Source organism: Triplophysa rosa, linkage group LG8 (genome assembly GCF_024868665.1).
Source record: "Triplophysa rosa linkage group LG8, Trosa_1v2, whole genome shotgun sequence".
In the NCBI taxonomy this organism is placed as follows: Eukaryota; Metazoa; Chordata; class Actinopteri; order Cypriniformes; family Nemacheilidae; genus Triplophysa; species Triplophysa rosa.
The window spans coordinates 21,900,577-21,916,680 of NC_079897.1; the positions used below are offsets into that span (position 1 = coordinate 21,900,577).

At 39.0% G+C, this 16,104-nt stretch overlaps 1 protein-coding gene across 10 annotated transcripts in view; it reads right to left on the reverse strand.

Moving 5' to 3' along the window:
* mef2d (myocyte enhancer factor 2d) overlaps nucleotides 1-16,104 on the reverse strand; it is a 57,316-nt gene that overhangs the window by 21,624 nt on the left and 19,588 nt on the right. For all 10 annotated transcript variants that reach the window (XM_057339199.1, XM_057339192.1, XM_057339198.1 and 7 more), the window contains exons 2-3: nucleotides 12,095-12,510; nucleotides 7,785-7,988 (exon numbers count right to left, since the gene is read on the reverse strand). In XM_057339199.1, the coding sequence (XP_057195182.1) occupies nucleotides 7,785-7,988; nucleotides 12,095-12,148 (258 nt within the window). In that variant the 5' untranslated portion in view covers nucleotides 12,149-12,510. The remainder of the gene's footprint in view (nucleotides 1-7,784; nucleotides 7,989-12,094; nucleotides 12,511-16,104) is intronic.

Below are 16,104 nucleotides of genomic sequence, written 5' to 3' on the forward strand. Positions count from 1 at the left end.
CTGTTTCAGCTTGAAAACAGCTCGAGTCTTTTGAGAAGATTTTCTGCTATTCTCAAAGTAGCTTTGTTGGGAGTATCGAGGCTGAACAGAAAACTGTTTTTCACGCTGCTGTCGCCCTCCTCGTAGAGGTCACACTGACATTAGAGATCTGCAAATGAAACATAGCAGGAAGCAAACTGATCTGCAGCGACCAAGTTTAACACCGTCTAATTGGTTTGTCTGATTTAACAAAATGTTTTCCTTTTCTTTGAAGAAAATGCGAGTGCTGCAAAATCCTTTGCAAAACTTTCCTAGTGACGTTACAGGATTTTACACTCTTTTATCATCCAAAGCAAAAACTGCAAGTCTGTTGAGTAAGAGGAAAAAATAGCAGAGCTCTTATTAACAAGCTTCTTAAAGGTCCAATGTGTAATTTTTTGGAGGATCTATTGACAGAGATGCAATATAATATACATAACTATGAGTGCTTTCACACCTGACTCATTTAGTACGGTTGAATCGCACTAGAGTTCGTTTTTCTTCTTGGTGCGGTTCGTTTGGGCAGGTGTGAATGCAGCAATCGCACTCGAGTGCGCACCAAAAGCGGACCAAATAAGCGTACCGAGACCACCTTGAAGAGGTGGTCTCGGTACGCTTTCAAACGAACCCTGGAGCGGTTCGTTTGTGGTGAGAACGTGATCCGACCTTGAACAGACCCAAATGCAAAAAGTACTGCACTTTTTTGGACTAAACCAGCTGCGATGTTGAAGTTGAGTTTATTTCGTTTAAAAAAGCAGTTTAGGAAATACATTCTCTCACCAACGAGTGATGTGGATGTTGTCTCGTGACTGCATTTTGGTTCGTTTCAACTGGTTCGGAACAAAGCAATCAGTGTGGTGTGAAAAGGAACCAACACCGCTGAAAAATGCTACAATGTATCATTTTTTGCCATTGGTCCGGACCAAATGAACCGAACTAAAGGTGAGAAAGCGCCCTAGGTCTTCAGAGGTGTATCTTACGTAATGAAGCGTTATGTTTCTATTACCTTAGAATGAGCTATTTCTATGTACATACACAGCGGGTCCCCTTATATAGAATTCGTCATGTTGTTTCTACAGTAGCCCTAAACGGACAAACTGCTCTACTCAAACTGCCGCTAAATTTCATACACTGGACCTTTAAGGGGGAAATTCTCTCATCAAGATATTTTCAAGAATGTTGGTAACCAGACATTGGCGCTACCCATTCCCTTCTATTGTATGGACACAAAACCAATGCAAGTACCACTGTTGTCTGGTTACCAACATTCTTCAAAATATCTTCTCTTGTGTTCTGCAGAAGTATGTCATACATGTTTGAGGGTGAGTAAATGATGAAAGAATCATCACTATTCCTTAGGGTTAGTGAACAACGGAAGTAGTGATTCCTGCCTAAGCAAGCACCAGATTTAGATAAAAATATATATTTAGATAGATCATGATTTGATAAAACACACACACAAAAAAGACATCTAAGCATTTGAACCAGCTCCCCTGATAGTCAGACACTCTCTTTGCACACATTCACAGTGAGGAGAAAGTCAGCTGATCAGCTTGTCTCCGAGTCTGCTCCATCTGTTCACCGGTCCCTGTATTTCTCTCTGCTGTCTCTCCTTTATGGGCGGGTGCTTGTTTTTGTTGCCAAGGGAAGATTCCCCTGCAGAGCTCGGCTGCCTCTGACTGGCTAAGCTCGTTCTGTACGGCCCCTCCCCTTCTACCGCCTTTCCTCCTCCTGCATGACCTCCTCTCTAGCTTCCCTTTCCTGTCTTCACATTATGTCATCGCTTTTCCCCTCGACCTTCAATTTCTTTATCTCATCTCATTTTCTGTTGTTTCTAATGTACCTCGAGGCTCCTTTCTCATTCTCGTTCTCGTTTTCTAATCCACTAATACTCTCATTCTTCCGCAATTTATTCATTTGACTCATTTGTGTCCTCGATTTCTCTTTTACTTTACGTCCCATATCTTTCTTCCAAACTCCCACAGCCACGTAAGTTAAATATTGGGGGCTCAAGTGAAAGGTAAACCAAATGCATATTGATCAACTACTAATCTGAATATCGGTGCAAGAACGCTTCTCTCTAGACTGTCGCAGGAAGCTCAAGTGTGTGTTGTCCACGCGGCCAAAACGTAACGTCACCTCCCATTTGTAGCGCGCAAAGCGTAGATGGCTGCTACCCCCTCTGGCCATCCCTTGAGAACACGCTTAAAGCCTCGGCTCGGCTGCAGCCTGCCCGCTTGCACACACAATAGCGTCCAGATACACTCATCTGACAGATTAGTGGCCCCTCTGAACCCTCAACTCCTCCTCCCTACATCCTCTTTCCTCCTTTAAATGCCGCATGTCTGCCAGTATCAGGCCAGCCTGACTATAACTCATACATGAGGCTAATGGAGTCACTTCAGCAGCTGATCTGAGCAGATAGCCCACGGCTCAGCCCACAGTGAAGAGGCGGATCTGAGAGAATAAGCTGGAGCACATCAACTCAATATTGAGGAGGGTTTAGCTGGTGTCCAGCACACACAGCTTTCTCATCTCTTATAAAGAAAGGTTAAAAGTTCACGCTTATTCGATCGTGAAAATCTAACAGCAATGGATCCTCTTGAAATAAACTGCTGATATTATTAGTGCTTACGTTTAAATGGCTCGCTATGGCATTTAAAAGTAATGCGTTTTGTGCCCCGTTCACACTGATAATAATGACAGCGATTGGGCGAAGTTGAGAAAAGCTTTTTAACTTCATGCAAATGAAGAATGATTTGATGTGGAAACGGCCAATGGGAGTAAAGATGATGGAGGTAATGTAAGCCGTCTCCTGCGAGATCATGAAGTTGAGTGGAGGCAGGAAGTTAATGTTTATGTTTAATATTTCTCTCTACCAGCATGCCAGAATATAATAAAATATCAGAGGAAAAACAATGTCAGAAATTGTCAGCATTCTGAGTGAGTATTAATACGGTAGTTATTCATCTTGCTTGTAGTTTGATGTATCACGCACTGCTGAGATTTATACCCAGATGCTTTTTTCCCCAGCACAACAACTGATACCTTGTCAAAACAGAATAATATTTTACTTTGACCACCAATACATCTAATTCGTGATACGATTTTCAAAAGCTATGAGCGGCTATGCAGCCCACCACTGGTGTTAGTGTACGGCCTCTGAAGAAATTATGAGACCATTTAAAAAAAAAAGGTTTTCTGAATTTACTAATAATAAGTATGCGTTTCGGTAAAATAATCATTTTTGTTTCATTCTGTGAACTACTAACAATATTGCTCCCAAATAAAAATATTGTTTCTATTTGCAGAAAATGAAAACTGGAGAAACAGGTCTGTTTTTTTTCAGACCTTAAATATTGCAAAGAAAACAAGTTCATATTCAACAATACAGTTGACAGTTGGTTGACAACATTGCTGTTGGATGACTTTATGTCACTCCTGAGGTTGAAATTCAACAGACACTGGACCGGAATGGCCACAATACATCCAGAAATGCTGATTAAATGAAAATTTGGAATCGTCTCTTAATTTTTCCGCAGCTGTATTCAGTGGCAAGAATGTCAAATATCACCACACAGTATACAGTGACCTGCGGACCTCCAGCTATAAATTTGCTGTCAGTGTGAACAGGGCCTTCAGAAGCGAAACGTCTGTGGTGTATGGATACATCCTTATTAAAAGCATTCCCAGAGGTTTTAATCTGGGCTCTCATGGTGGGACAGCATCATTTTGCTGGTCTCCATGTACGTTGTGGGGGGGGGGTCAAAAGAGTTTAGATTACACATGGATATGGCAGGTCTTAAGGGAATCGGAGGAATCTGGCTGATGTGGAGCACACAGAGGGAAGTGGATGGGGTCATGACTCCATACTGTTAGTTAGGGGAAAAGATGGTCCATTAAAGGCAACAAATAGGATTTCTATACTTTTATAAACAACACTGCTGTCCTTCTGAAACCTTGTATCTCCAGATTTCGTGGTTTTTATTTTTGGCCATAAATCATTATTATTAGTCTGTGAAACAGAAAAATTGGTGGGAATAATGTATGTAATCTACCTATACATCAGATAGGGTTGCTCATCCTAAAAGGGTCAAATAACATCTGTCTCCTCTCAGACCATCCTGTCAATCCCAACTTCTCTCCTCCCATATCTACCGGATCTTCATCACCCACTCTTCGTCTCTCTTTCAATCTCCCCTCCCTCTCTACGTCTCTCTTTCTCTCTCCGTGTCTCTCTTGCGATTGGGATCTGCAGTCAAGCAGATTAACAAGCTCTGGCAGAAGAAGCAGGCAGCCCCCATACACTCGCACACAAATACACACACACACACACACACACACACACACACACACACACACACACACACGCTAGGCACGTGCAACACGAGGGAAGAGCGGAGATGAGAGCAAAGAGAGATACAGCAAGAGAGGAAGAGAGGCTGTGTGCCTACATATGCGTCTGTTCAGTCATGCATTAGTGTGAAAGCATGCCTGCCTGAATATGTGTGTGTGTGTGTGTGTGTGTGTGTGCATACAGCGAGCTGTATGGCGTATGAGGGTTTTTCTCTGGGTGAATGTGCACGCTGGCACTTCATGATTTATACACGGTGAATCTCTCTCACTTTTATCTTTTTTCTTGTTTGTCTCTCTGATGGAGATACCTCTGCTCTAAAACCTAGAGAGCTGCCTCGATGCCTACATAGGGCACATCCTAATAATCATGATATCTCTTAAAGGGTAGTTCACCCAAAAATGAAATCATTGTCATCATTTACTCACCCTCAGGCTGTTCCAAATCTCTATAAATTTCTTTGTTCTGCTAAAGACAGACGAAGATATTTGGAAGAATGTCAGTAACTAAACAGATCTCATACCCCATTTACTGCCATAGTAGGGAAAATAAATACTATGGGAGTCAATGGGGGATGAGATCTGTTTGGTTACAGACATTCTTCCAAATATCATCGTCTGTCTTTAGCAGAACAAAGAAATTTATAGAGATTTGGAACAATCTGAGGGCGAGTAAATGATGACAGAATTAAAATTTTTAGGTGAACTATCCCTTTAACACTACAGGGAGCAACTCTGTACGCTACACAAATTACGCTTCTCATGTGACACACACAGGCGACTGAACTGATAACTGATTTAAATATGGCACGCTCCAACAATGTGTTATTCTCATTTGCATTCGAATTCATAACACAATAAAAGGTGTAAAATAACCAATGTCTTTACACTATACGTACACTATTTTTATTACAATCCTAAATGTAATTTCTTTAAAAATTGTAATGCAATTGTAAATACAATGTAATGTAAGAGCTTGTCGCAATGCATTCTGGGATTCATTGTCTTCGCTACAAAGGATACATGAGATTCCGCCTCAGACGTTGGATAATATTTCTTAGGAGGCAGCCTAATTAAGTTGTCTACTTTTAGGAACAGACTTGGTGTCTGGGAGAGCCTACGAAAAAAAATGCTGCCTCCGTAAGCAACTCACTAGATCTGAAATTAAGCATTTTGTCTCTGCTAGGGAGACACAAAAAGCCAAAGCAGCAAATGAATAATTTCCTGCACCTGTACTTCCTGACCTGCGCTGAGGGGTGGAGGTGAGAGGATGGGTTTTTCATTGGTATAAAGTACAAGTCAATTGAAATTGGTACTGCCCCTAAAGACTTGATCTCTTATCAGGCCAAATGCTGGGAACCAAGCAGCAGGTTTGCCTCTGCTCACGCTGCCTTTCAATATTACATGAGCGCCTTTAGCCCATACACACACGCATGCACACAAATCAGCCCAGACAGGCCTGAGTTGATGTGGCCCACAGCAGCCACACTGCATGCACGCACACACACACACACACACGTGCAGGCAAACACACACACACACACATTCTCTTAAGAGATTTCTGCAGCTGCACACAACAGGAAACATGCGCATATACACTGGGGGCTTCTGCAAAACACACACTTACACTTGTCCCTGTCACACACTCCTCTGACACCACGCAAGCGTTCACCCTCTGATGACATTTCAAACTGCTTGGAAATTACCATCTAACCTAAACAAATGCTCTTGTGCTGCTAGCTATACTGTACTTTCTGAAATACATAAACATCCTGAAAACAAGATAAATCTAGCTGATAAGCACAACTGTGTAAGAAAATAATATCTTTAAAAATTTTACCCCACTGGCAAATTGATTTTCTTTTTTTTGTATATAAACCTTACTAAATTTGATTAAAAAGATAATAATTTGGCCACCGGGTAGAAAAAAAATCAATACATTTATTCTAAAAGCAAGTCTTAATATAATATACAGTTACGCTTCGAGTAGAAGTATATCTTCTATGAAGTATAAAATTCATAAGATTTTTTTTAAAACAAAAATACTAAAAGATAAGTTCAAAATATTGATTGTTTTCTCTCACAAACGTATAGTTTCATTTTAGAAACAATTATTAACCCCCTGGAGTCATAAGGATTACTTTTATGATGGATGAGCTTTTTTAAGAAGAGCCAGAATATAATTTAAAGGGATACTCCACCCAAAAATGAAAATTCTGTCATGAATTACCCAGCCCCCACCCCCTCTACAAGTTGTTCCAAAATCTGTATACATTTCTTTGTTTTGTTGAACACAAAGAACGATATTTGGAAGAATGGCACCATTGACTACCATAGCAGAAAAATTGAAATAGTAGTAAAAGTTGCCCTATAACTGTTTGTTTCCTAAATTCTTCAAAATATCTTATTTTGTGTTCAACAGAACAAAAAAAGTACAAATTTATTTCCTGCTATGGTAATCAATGATGTCCCAGAAATGTCAGTGGCTAACATTCTCCCAAATATCTTTCTTTGTGTTTAACAGAACAAATACATTTATATAGGTTAGGTACAATTTGAGGGTGAGATTATGACAGAATTTTCATTTTTGGGTGGAGTATCCCTTTAATGTAAAGTAATTTAATGTGATGTTCGGCTGAAGAAATGAAGTTATATACACTTAGGATGGCATGAGGGTAAATTGAGTAAATTAAGAAATAATTTTTAGATTTTGGCAAATTATTCCTATAATCTAACAGTAACAGCACATTTTTTCAAAAGAACCAACATTATGCCCCTGCTCCCCAGAACAAGACTTCACACACAATCGCCATCTTGTGCTGGACGGGACGGACACCGGATGGGCACCGTGTGTGTGCCTGTGAGTAAAGCACTTTCTCTCTCTGGCCAAAGGCGGGAGGAGGTAGAGGGTACAGCTGTCCCTACCTCTTCCGTCCCACCATAGTCCAGGCAGTTAGCCAGTAGCGTATAGAGACCCATGAGCCTCTGAACCACCCTCAGGTTGCTCTGCAGACACACACTTTCTCCCTCTCTCTGTGTTCAGCTATGCGTAGCCTTGCCATTTCCTGAACAGTTTGCAATATAGCAGACTTACACTAAAAAGGTACCATGGTATGCCTAAAGCTTCTTAGAGGTGGTACAGCAGTAACTCTTTAAAGTACATTTTTATTTGGTCATTTTATAGGTTTTAAACAGAGCTCTACAAAACTCCCTACCCTAGTTTGAAAGTATCATGCTATTATCATTATTGTACCAAGCAACAATACCTTTCTGTAAGTGTGAAACCAAATTAACACACTTTACCAACGGAAGGAAGAGATGAAGAAAAACAAAAAAGTAACAAAACCAACAAACAAAATTAAATCCTCTCATATGTTGTCTCGTGATGTGTTGTGGGCTGATGTGTCTGTTACCTCAATGATGTCTGCGTTGGTCCTGCTTTCATGCGGCTCATTGTACTCTGTGTATTTGAGCAGCACCTTGTCCATGTCAGTGCTGGCATACTGGAAGAGCTTGTTTGAGTGATTGAAAATAATGAGGGCGATCTCGCAGTCACACAACACACTGAGCTCATATGCTTTCTTCATCAGACCAAACTTTCGTTTGGTGAAGGTCACCTGTGGAGAGAGGAAAAAGATGGGTTTGGACAAGAGAAACAGGGTGAGTCTTCATTTACTCACCCTCGAGTTGTTCCAAATCTGTACAAATTTCTTTGTTCTGATGAACACAGAGAAATATATTTGGAAGAATGCTTGTACACTGTTATCCCTGAAGTTGTTTCAACCCAAAATGATTTAGTACAATAAACATAAATCCTAACACTTTTGCTGTATTATTCACTTTTTTGAGTTAAGTGCACGATTTGCCTATGTTTTGTAAGTCTACCGATTGTTTTAAGTTCATTTAATGTAAGAAAGCGTATTTTAGTCAGTTGTCATAGCAACAGGCTGAACACGGGGCAGAACCGGTCCGGGACACGAGACATCAGTCAGAACACTGGATCACAACATGGTTGACTTTGGCGCATTTCCATCAACGTTTGCCGCATGGTGAGTTTAATTACTTCACGTTTTACTCAACGATAAATATCTGTTGATGAGAGGCAACAGACTTTTAGAATTCGGCGGTAACGTTACCAACTTGAATTTTTTAGTAACGCGTGGGTGAATTTGTTTTTAACAAATACTTTTTTTCTGCATTTTTTGGGTCAAAAAGCACTCGGACATAAAAAAAAAGTTTGATGGTGTTCGTGCTAAACATTTGTGAGTGACCACAGAGACAATATTTAACCAGTTCGGTTTTGTTCATATAATAAATTCAGCGCAGTTTCATCAAGTTTCACATTACTTTTGTATGCAAGTTAACGTATTTCACAAACTAGCTCACGTTTACAAATCGATCTTTTTTCATGCACATGATGGATAATATTCCAAGTTAGATATAAGAAAAAGTGCAACCTCGTGGTCATCAACGTGGTGTTAGCCAAGCTAGTTAACGTTACTTCATATTTTAACACTAAGTCTGTTCTGCCATGTCATGCTTGATAACTTTACAAGATGTTATTTTTGACCACACCAGATCGGTGTCGTTCATTAAGGCTTTTTGTACAACCTTTCACATTACTTTTGTATGTTAAGTATTAACTAGTGTATGTTTACAAATCGATCTTTTTCATGCACGTGATGGATAATATTCCAAGTTAGATATTGACAAAATGCAACCTCATGCTCATCAACTTGGTGTTAGCCAAGCTAGTTAGTTACTTAATTTATTTTAACACTAAGTCTGCTCTGCCATGTCATGCTTGACAACATTACGAGATGTTTATAAAAAACAAAAGATCATACGGTTTCAATATAGTTTGCCTTGTGTTTAACCTGGTATAATCAATCTAATGTGTTTTTTTTTAATATTTTGCAGGTTCCAAGAAAATCCAATCAAAATTAAGCAAAATGTGGAAATGTAAGTACTGTGTGTTTGCTTGTGACAAAAGGGGACACTTGTTAAAACATTACAGACTTAAACATGGGAGCTATGCAAGAAGCCAACCTTTTCCATGCCTGTACCAGGAATGTTTATGTACTTTTAAGTCTTTTAACGGCCTTAAAATACACGTATCTCGTTTTCATACAGTAAGACAGCAACAACAATCTGTAAGACAGTTTCAAGTTAAGCTTCGCTGCCAGTTTTGTGATTTTCTTGAACCATGTCAGGATACTGAATAGGAAACTTGATATTTCATGCATGTTACTGTTGGAAATGTTGAATTTGTGAATTCAAATAAATCCTTGTAAGATATATATTTTGTTGTGGCTTATTGTGCATTGAGTACATTTAAAAATACCAACTAATTTTGACTACTAAAGCAAGTTTGTGCAATTTAGTATTTTGAGTTACCTACACTGATAAATTTTAGTTATTGTAAAAGATTATGTTAGTTCAAATAACTAAAACATTCCAATATAAATACATATAAAGGTGAAGTACTTTGAACGTAAAATATCTTGTTTGTTCAACAAGACAAAATTAACTTTTTTAGGGGAACGAGTTTCCATAACTTTTTTAAGTTGAATCAACGTGTATGGGCTTACAGTGTAACCAAACAGTTCTTGAACACAAGAGAAGATATTTTGAAGAATGTAGGACAGCAAAAACAGTTCTGGGGCACTTCTGACTACCATTGTCATTTTTCCTACTATGGAAGTCAATGGTGGCCAAGAACTGTTTGGTTACAAGCATTCGTCCAAATATATTTCTCTACGTTCATCAGAACAAAGAAATTTATACAGATTTGGAACAACTCGAGGGTGAGTAAATGATGACCGAATATTCATTTTTGCTGACAGTTTAACACAATTTTGACAAAAATACATAATAAGACATTAATGAATTATATTTTAATAGAAAATTAGACATGTAACCTTTTTTAACGCTGAAAATACCGGTAATGAGAATGAAAAAAATCGTATATATTAATTAATTATTAATATATTAATTTTATAACAGGCCTGTGCAATATGACAAATGCAATATGCAATATCTGGCTAAATAATGCGGTTTCTGGCAAAAATATATCTGAAAACTGAAAATGTTTCACATTCTCTCTGATGTCTAATCGTCTTTCACACATCAGAATATGTGCATGTAGTCTCACATTTGCGTGCTAGTCTCTTTGCATCAACCTAAAACTTTGACCCTACATAACTTTTTGAAATGTTATAGCAAACCATTTCAATATGCATAATCTGATATCCACATACACAATATTTCAATTTACTGCAGACTTATTTTATAAAAAATTTTTATCTAACTGTTGCTGTGCATTCACGCTGACTTGAGATCAGGGCAAGATCTTCTTCCTTCTGCTCCCTGCTACCACAAGTGCTGCCTAAAGTCAGCCTGAGATCACAGACAGCAAGAAAGTTTTCTTTTTGAACCCAAGACCTCTAATGTTGGCAGACAGTGACCGCATCTTTGTATATAAAAGCCCTATTCCATTAGGTGAAAGAATATTGTCCACCTCAACAATCGGTGAGATGATGTTCGTCCTCGCTTCAGCACCAGGATAAACACCAGCAACATAATTGCCAACAAAAATAGAAAAGGCAGGTAACCAATGGCAACGAAGAATGCTGAGAGGCAGGAGGTAGATGCGGCGACCTGACTTCTCTCCGCTCCTCTCTCGATCCAATTAACCTGAGAGCCCAATGCTTACCTACTGACCTTTACTGCATACACAGACTCAGCCGCTCTCTCTCACCTGCTGCCGTCTCTCTATGGGAGTTCTGGATTCGTCAGTGTTTTTTTAGCACCTCGTCTTTACACCGGCTCTGATGCAACTAGAGTTTTGTTACTAAAGGCACATTTCATTGCTGCCTGTCTCGTTCTTTTCATCGCAGTTCACGTCACCTTCTCACACGGTGGAATTCTTTAATTACCGAAACACCTCTATCAAATCGCAGGAAGTTCAGATGGACAAGACGCGCAGAGCCAGATTGTTATTGGAGTTAAATGGCTAATAAAAATGATACTTAGCGCAAGATTAGGTCAAATCTAGGTCAGACGAACTACACAAAATACTTTTTGTAACTTAGCTCCAAATATGGTTACTCAGGCGCACCTGAGGGAGAAAGAGCTGATGCAGCGAGGCAAGCTACGGCTGAGTACGGACACCTGGTCAATTTAAAGAGCGAGTACACCTATCAGCACAACTCAAGACTGCTGTGGTGACCACAAAAACATCTCACACAGCCCGCATTTGCTCTCCTAATGTCTTAAACATGGATGAAAAGATTACAAACAGCTGGAACAGGTTTCCCCATTGGCACACTTACAGCAAGGGGCGAGCAGAGGACAGTTCAAATAAACCATAGAGAGTAATTTGGTAATACCCACTTAGGTGTGCCAATTGCTTGGTCAAAGGTGGAGTGTTTAATGTTGATGATGACAGAACTGTACTGTCACGTCATTGGCTGAACACTTAAACAGTCTTAAAAAAAGATTTGGATGTATTAGATATGCATCATATTATTTACTTATTTTCTAAATCACAGATGCGAATTGACGCAACTTGAGTCATAAGCAACGAGTAAAATTAACTTAAATGCTACTAAACTATTCCAATCTCTAGGGTACGATTAGCAAGATTTAAATCTACAGAAAGCTTAAAAAAAGAAACGTATTCCAAAAAGGAATTTTCCAACAAGACTGCCTGCATACTCACCTGTCTGTTGCGCTCATCTGTAATTCGCTGAATCTGAATCTTTTTCCTTCCCATGGCTGCTGTGATTGGCCGAGCGGGGTGGGGGCAGGGTTGGGATTGTGGTGAGGTCAGAGGTCAAAATCTAGACTGACAGGACCACGAACGGCAACTTGTCGCCTCTGAGTATAAAGTTGTGTGTGAGAGAGTCTCTCTCTCTCTCCGTATGCCACCTGTCTTAGGCAGCTGGGCTCACCTGTCTTCCTCCACTGATAAGAAAAGGAGGAGGAAAGGAAGAAAGAAACACTATGGCCTCCTGGTAGGGCCGTCAGATCATGGTCCGCTCAGGGTGCAAGTCATCCAATAGGTGTCTGTTGTGATATCCAAACACCCCCCCAAAAAATCTGGTGATGATGATGATGATGGTCTGGTGATGAAGTCTGAAAAGAGAGAAAAGAGAGATCAAACTCAGAACCAAAACAGATTTCAATGACAGAATTTCAATCACATTGTCTACCTGCTTCTGTCATTTTAAGATATAAAAGCTTGAATAAAGATATAATTAATTACGATCACAAAACGCTTATTGACGAGCCTGTCAAATACTCCCACAACCTGTCACTCATCCTCATTATACGCCAATAAAAGGTCAAATTCTAGCCTCCAAAGCCTGAAGGGTATTAAAACCCAGAAATAAACTAGACGCATTCAGTATTCAAACATGCAAACCTACATTTTCCACTCCACAGAAGTCATGTATGGTACAAAAGGCGAGTAAATGATGGAGAGAATAACCATTTAGGTTGAATTGCTCCTTTAAAGTGAGTTATGAACATATTGAGGTTTCTCCTCCCAGATAGCATCATATAGACATATGTAGAACCAGGTTTTGCAGTCTGCCAGCCCAAGAGACCGATTGTGTGTTCTCATTAACAAACCCTTAACACAGAGCTGAAGCGAAGTTGTTAATTATTATTTTTTATATTTTTACAAATGGCCCCCATACAGCACATTAGCATTTTATTCATAAAAGTGCCACTAAGATGTAAAACAGCATTTTCCACTTAGTAATGTAACACGACCACAGTAAAATGTGTCGTGTAAGGTGGATAAGATACAAAACATGTATAGAAAGTATCAATAATATGTTTATTTAGTTTCACCAATTTTCTGTATGTCTCTCATTTACTCATTTAAATGCATTTTTGTTATATCGGACAATTGGCCACAGTGCACTGCTTTCTTAATATCGTTATCGGCCATTAAAAAACATATTGGTAGACCATTACTAATGTTCATTATTATAATTGTAGTGTTCGCATGGATTAAAGTGAAAAAAATTCTTCTGACTGATTTTTTTTCAGGCCAAGTCATATTCCTTTAACAGAGACTTTATCTAAATAGTCAAAACCAATAGCGTTTTAAAGGGAGATGTTTTGAACCCCTTTACGTAGTATTGCCAGTTTGCGTATTTTAAAAGCTATTTTTAATCTATGAAAAAAGTATACTTACCTAGACAAATAATCAACAATCTATAATTTTTCAGTGAATTTTTTAATTTATCTTACAAGACCAAACTATGTTTTCTGAAACTCTTAATAATTAACAGAAAAAAGAACAAAATAAAAGCACCACTTAAGACCAAAAATTTTGTTTGTATTTGTCTCCAGAGTGCGTTTCACCTTTTCTGCCTTCAGAAACCATATTCCTGAAGCTTGGCTACACCTGACACCCGTTTCAGTGTTTGACTAGCTACAGTGACTAGTTAGTGTTTGACTAGTTTTTCCAAGATGACCGTTAAGAAGGTAGCCTATCACTTTAACATTTCCATGGCGACGCGGCACTGCTTATCATGTGACACACCACAAAGCCACAGCAGCTGTATGACTGATGCATTGCTTTTACATTCCTTCACTCAAAAAAAATTAAAACTGTTAACTATGTCATGAAATATCTGACATTCCGATTGGAAAATATGTGCATGTGAATGTGTTTTGTTGTTTAAACACTTTTATAATGGATCGCGTTAGTTGAGCTATAAGCGGGCGCCGCCATGTTTGTTTCTGCCGTGGTCTGAGATCTGTCGGATTTACATCATGTGAATTCATCCACTTCTCTTAAAAAACACAAACGTAAGTGCCTGGTGAACTGGTAGAAGAATTGAGTGATCTTAACAATTGCTTACATTGCAGATGCTGTGTCTGATGTGAATAAAACACATCCGTCAAATTACATTTGAGTAGATTGTTATTGCCGCTATATGGACAATCTCTAAATGTATTTTGTGCTTGTAGGCACGTGTATATGTCTGAAGCCTAAATTAAACATTATGGCCCGGTTTCACAGACAAGGTTTAAGGCGAGTCCCAGACTAAAATGAATGTGTGACCTGTCTTAACTGAATATAACTTAAAATACTCAGAACTCAGAAATATCTTAAAATATATCAGTGCCATTGTTTTATCTCGATATGCACATCAGTAATGTATTCTTATAAGGTATTTTTATAAAAGCGACATAAATATCTTAATTCAACTAAGGCATAGTCCTGGTTTAAAATAAGCTGTGTCTGTGAAACCGGGCCTAAGTGGTTGAAAGCACTGCATAGTTGTGATATGTGACTGAGTCTGTCTGTGGCTCAGTGCCAACCAAAGCGTGTACTGTTCTAATCACACCGGTGTATACGCGTCAAAGGGTTAACAACATTATGAAAAGTGAATTTAAGACATTAAGGACAGGCTGGAACTCTGCAATTGATGGAAATCCGAACTTTAATCCATGTGTTTGAAAGGGAGCAACTTTCTGCATTAATACAGAATCAATATTAACATAGAATGTGCTTCAAAGAGAACTCATCCAATCAGAACTATACACGTTATAGGTTGTTATTTAGTGTTATAAAAAACAGACCAGATGCATGTGAGTGTTACACAGCAGTTCTCATGTTTACATGAATATCTGCATGAATGAATTCAGTGCTGCCGAAGAATTGTCATATGGGCCGGGATAATTTTAAACATGCTATTATTATCCACATCTTCGAATGAAAAGCAACCAGGGCCTTAAAACAGTGATCTATATACATCCAGACTGGATGCGCAAACACACACCCCCACATGGCTGTTGAGTTACTGATCAGGGATGTCCTGACTGATTTGAATACGCGTGACAGATAGACAGAAGGAAAAAACAGAACAACCGAAAGGTACTGTTAGAGTTAAAGGGGTGATATGACAGGGCTAAAACAAATAGTATCGTTTGTTTCAGATGTAATGCAATGTGTATACACGATTTAAGGTTCAAAAACGCTGTATTTTCCACATACCGTGCATGTTTGTATCTCCTCTTTGCCCCGCCTCTCTGAAACGAGCAGATTTTTTTCAAAGCTCATCGCTCTGAAAAGCGAGGTGTGCTATGATTGGCCAGTTAACCAGTGCATAGTGATTGGTCAAAAACTGCAAGAGTGTGACGGAAATGTAACGCCTCTTACCATATTTGGAACATCAGGTTCCAAAGCAGTTGTACTGACAAGTACGCCCACCTTACTTGCGTATACATTTTGGCGGTCTTAGTCAAATCATACCAGGAACTGAAGTAGATTTGTGGGGGTGTGGTTACACGAGGCGTTTCAGGCAGGTCTGGGTGAGCATTAGCTTTTAGATAGAATGCATCTTTTGTTCTGACACTTTAATTTTTGCAATTTTACATGTCTAATACATGCATGGGCTACTTATAACACACCAAAGACACAGAAATTTCGAGCCATATGACCCCTTTAACATCAGTTCTAGACCCTTTATTTTAAAAAAGTCTGAAACATAAACATTTGAAGAATAGAGGCACTTCAAAGAAAATACTTTTGCTCCATCCTCAACGACTGGAAAATCTCTTCCGATTTGTTCCTGCCAAACAATCTCTCCCTGCTAAAGTAAATACACATGCAGCAGTAGTAGGTGAAGTGATATAAATGATATTTTTGTGGCATCTTTCTGTACTCGCACTGTGTAGATTCAATTCAGTGGATACAAGTCATTA